Genomic DNA, 1,529 nt, shown 5'->3' on the forward strand with positions numbered 1-1,529 from the left:
CAAAGTCAATGGTTGACTTTTTAAATTTTTAGAATTGATGACAAGTTAATCTTTGATTTTATGTAATTTTTGAAAGAGGCAGTGATATAGTCCTTGTGGGTCGTGGGATCATAAAGGCCAATTATCCAGCTGGTGTTGCATGGGAGTATCGTGCACAAGGTTGGAGGCGTATTTAGCTAATTGCAAGTGAGTTGAGATTCGTAAATAAGCCTTATCCTTTTCTTTGTAATGCCTTTAATATATTTTATAAATCAAATAAAACAAAGCAGGTTATTTAAAATTGAAATACAATTGGATTTTCTCGGCATGATGTGTTGTTTCATTAATTCACAAATTAGGGACTCTTTGGATGGCAAGGGCATAATTTGGGTCTCTATGATCTATTTTATTTGCATGATGTTACCTTTTCATTAATGCTTCATCAATGCTTTATGTTACCTTTTCATTCTAACGTTTTGTTTGGTGCTTTAATATTTGGTCCAGAATGTATCTATCCGGCGACCCTTAGACGTGACGCCTAAGTTTGGAAAGGCCTAGAACAAAAATGATGATCTACCTGGGGATTCAATGCCAGTAGATATTATATATTTGTGTTAAGCCACCCGCGAAAATCGCGGGATCTTAGGCTAGTGTCTATATATACCACCTTCATTATTTGTTTTTGGCAACAACAAGAAATCAAATATGCATCTCCTAAACTTACTTTTCTTCACGTTAGCCTTCTTTTCTCATAACGTATACTCAAGTTTCAACACCTCCGTTATACCCATAACAAAAGATGACCAAACATCACTTCACAAAATCACTTGGGGGTACAAGGTACGACAATGGGACGGAGAACCGTATCTCCTCCTCGACCTCGAGGCTCCCTTTACCTGGAAAGACATCAAGATCACACACTCAGAAGTTGCTTGTGGCCTAGAAGAAGGTTGCCGGTTTCCGGTTCGATGCGACACCGTTTTATGCAAAGAAGCAAAATCTTACATCAACCCTATTTGCCCTTCACTCAACGTCACCAACAAATACGGGTGCAACATATGTTCAGTCACCCCGCACAATCCCGTTTCAAACGTTTGCAAAGTGTCGCAACTAACAACCGATTTAGCGGAGTTGTACTCCACTAATGGTCGAAACCCGAGCCAGGGTCCAAGATGGCCGTTTGGAACCGAGTTTGTGTTGTCATGCGCACCGCAATCTTTAACACAATCTTCTCCTAAAGATGTTAGAGGTGTTGCGGGGTTTTCAAAGTAAGATAAGATTTAATATTAATTGATTATTTCTTATTTAATTAATTGATATAAGATAAGTATGAAAATGCAGGAAATTAAAATGTAGACGCCTTTAATGAGTAACACGTGTCTCAAAGTTGGTTTCTTTTATTATATAGTATAGATTCGTACTTTATTGTGAACTTTTTATGAGATAGTATGATGGCTACTTTAAGTTTGTATTTAGGTGATATAATTTTTTTTTTCTTTTGACATGTTGATGGTTTATTATTTAAAAAAAAGAATTAGTTTGTAATGGTT

The 1,529-nt window shown here is 36.6% G+C and overlaps 1 protein-coding gene across 1 annotated transcript; it reads left to right on the forward strand.

Moving 5' to 3' along the window:
• The first annotated feature begins 684 nt into the window (after nt 1–684).
• LOC110931725 (chitinase CLP-like) lies at nt 685–1,251 on the forward strand. The gene has a single exon (XM_022175108.1). It carries the CDS (start codon nt 685–687, stop codon nt 1,249–1,251), a length of 567 nt encoding a protein of 188 aa, XP_022030800.1.
• Nucleotides 1,252–1,529: the final 278 nt, after the last annotated feature.

Source organism: Helianthus annuus, chromosome 3, assembly GCF_002127325.2.
Source record: "Helianthus annuus cultivar XRQ/B chromosome 3, HanXRQr2.0-SUNRISE, whole genome shotgun sequence".
NCBI lineage: Eukaryota > Viridiplantae > Streptophyta > Magnoliopsida > Asterales > Asteraceae > Helianthus > Helianthus annuus.

Excerpts from the sequence above, each read along its gene's own strand:
- LOC110931725 (XM_022175108.1), top strand. The coding sequence starts at position 685 with ATGCATCTCCTAAACTTACTTTTCTTCACGTTAGCCTTCTTTTCTCAT.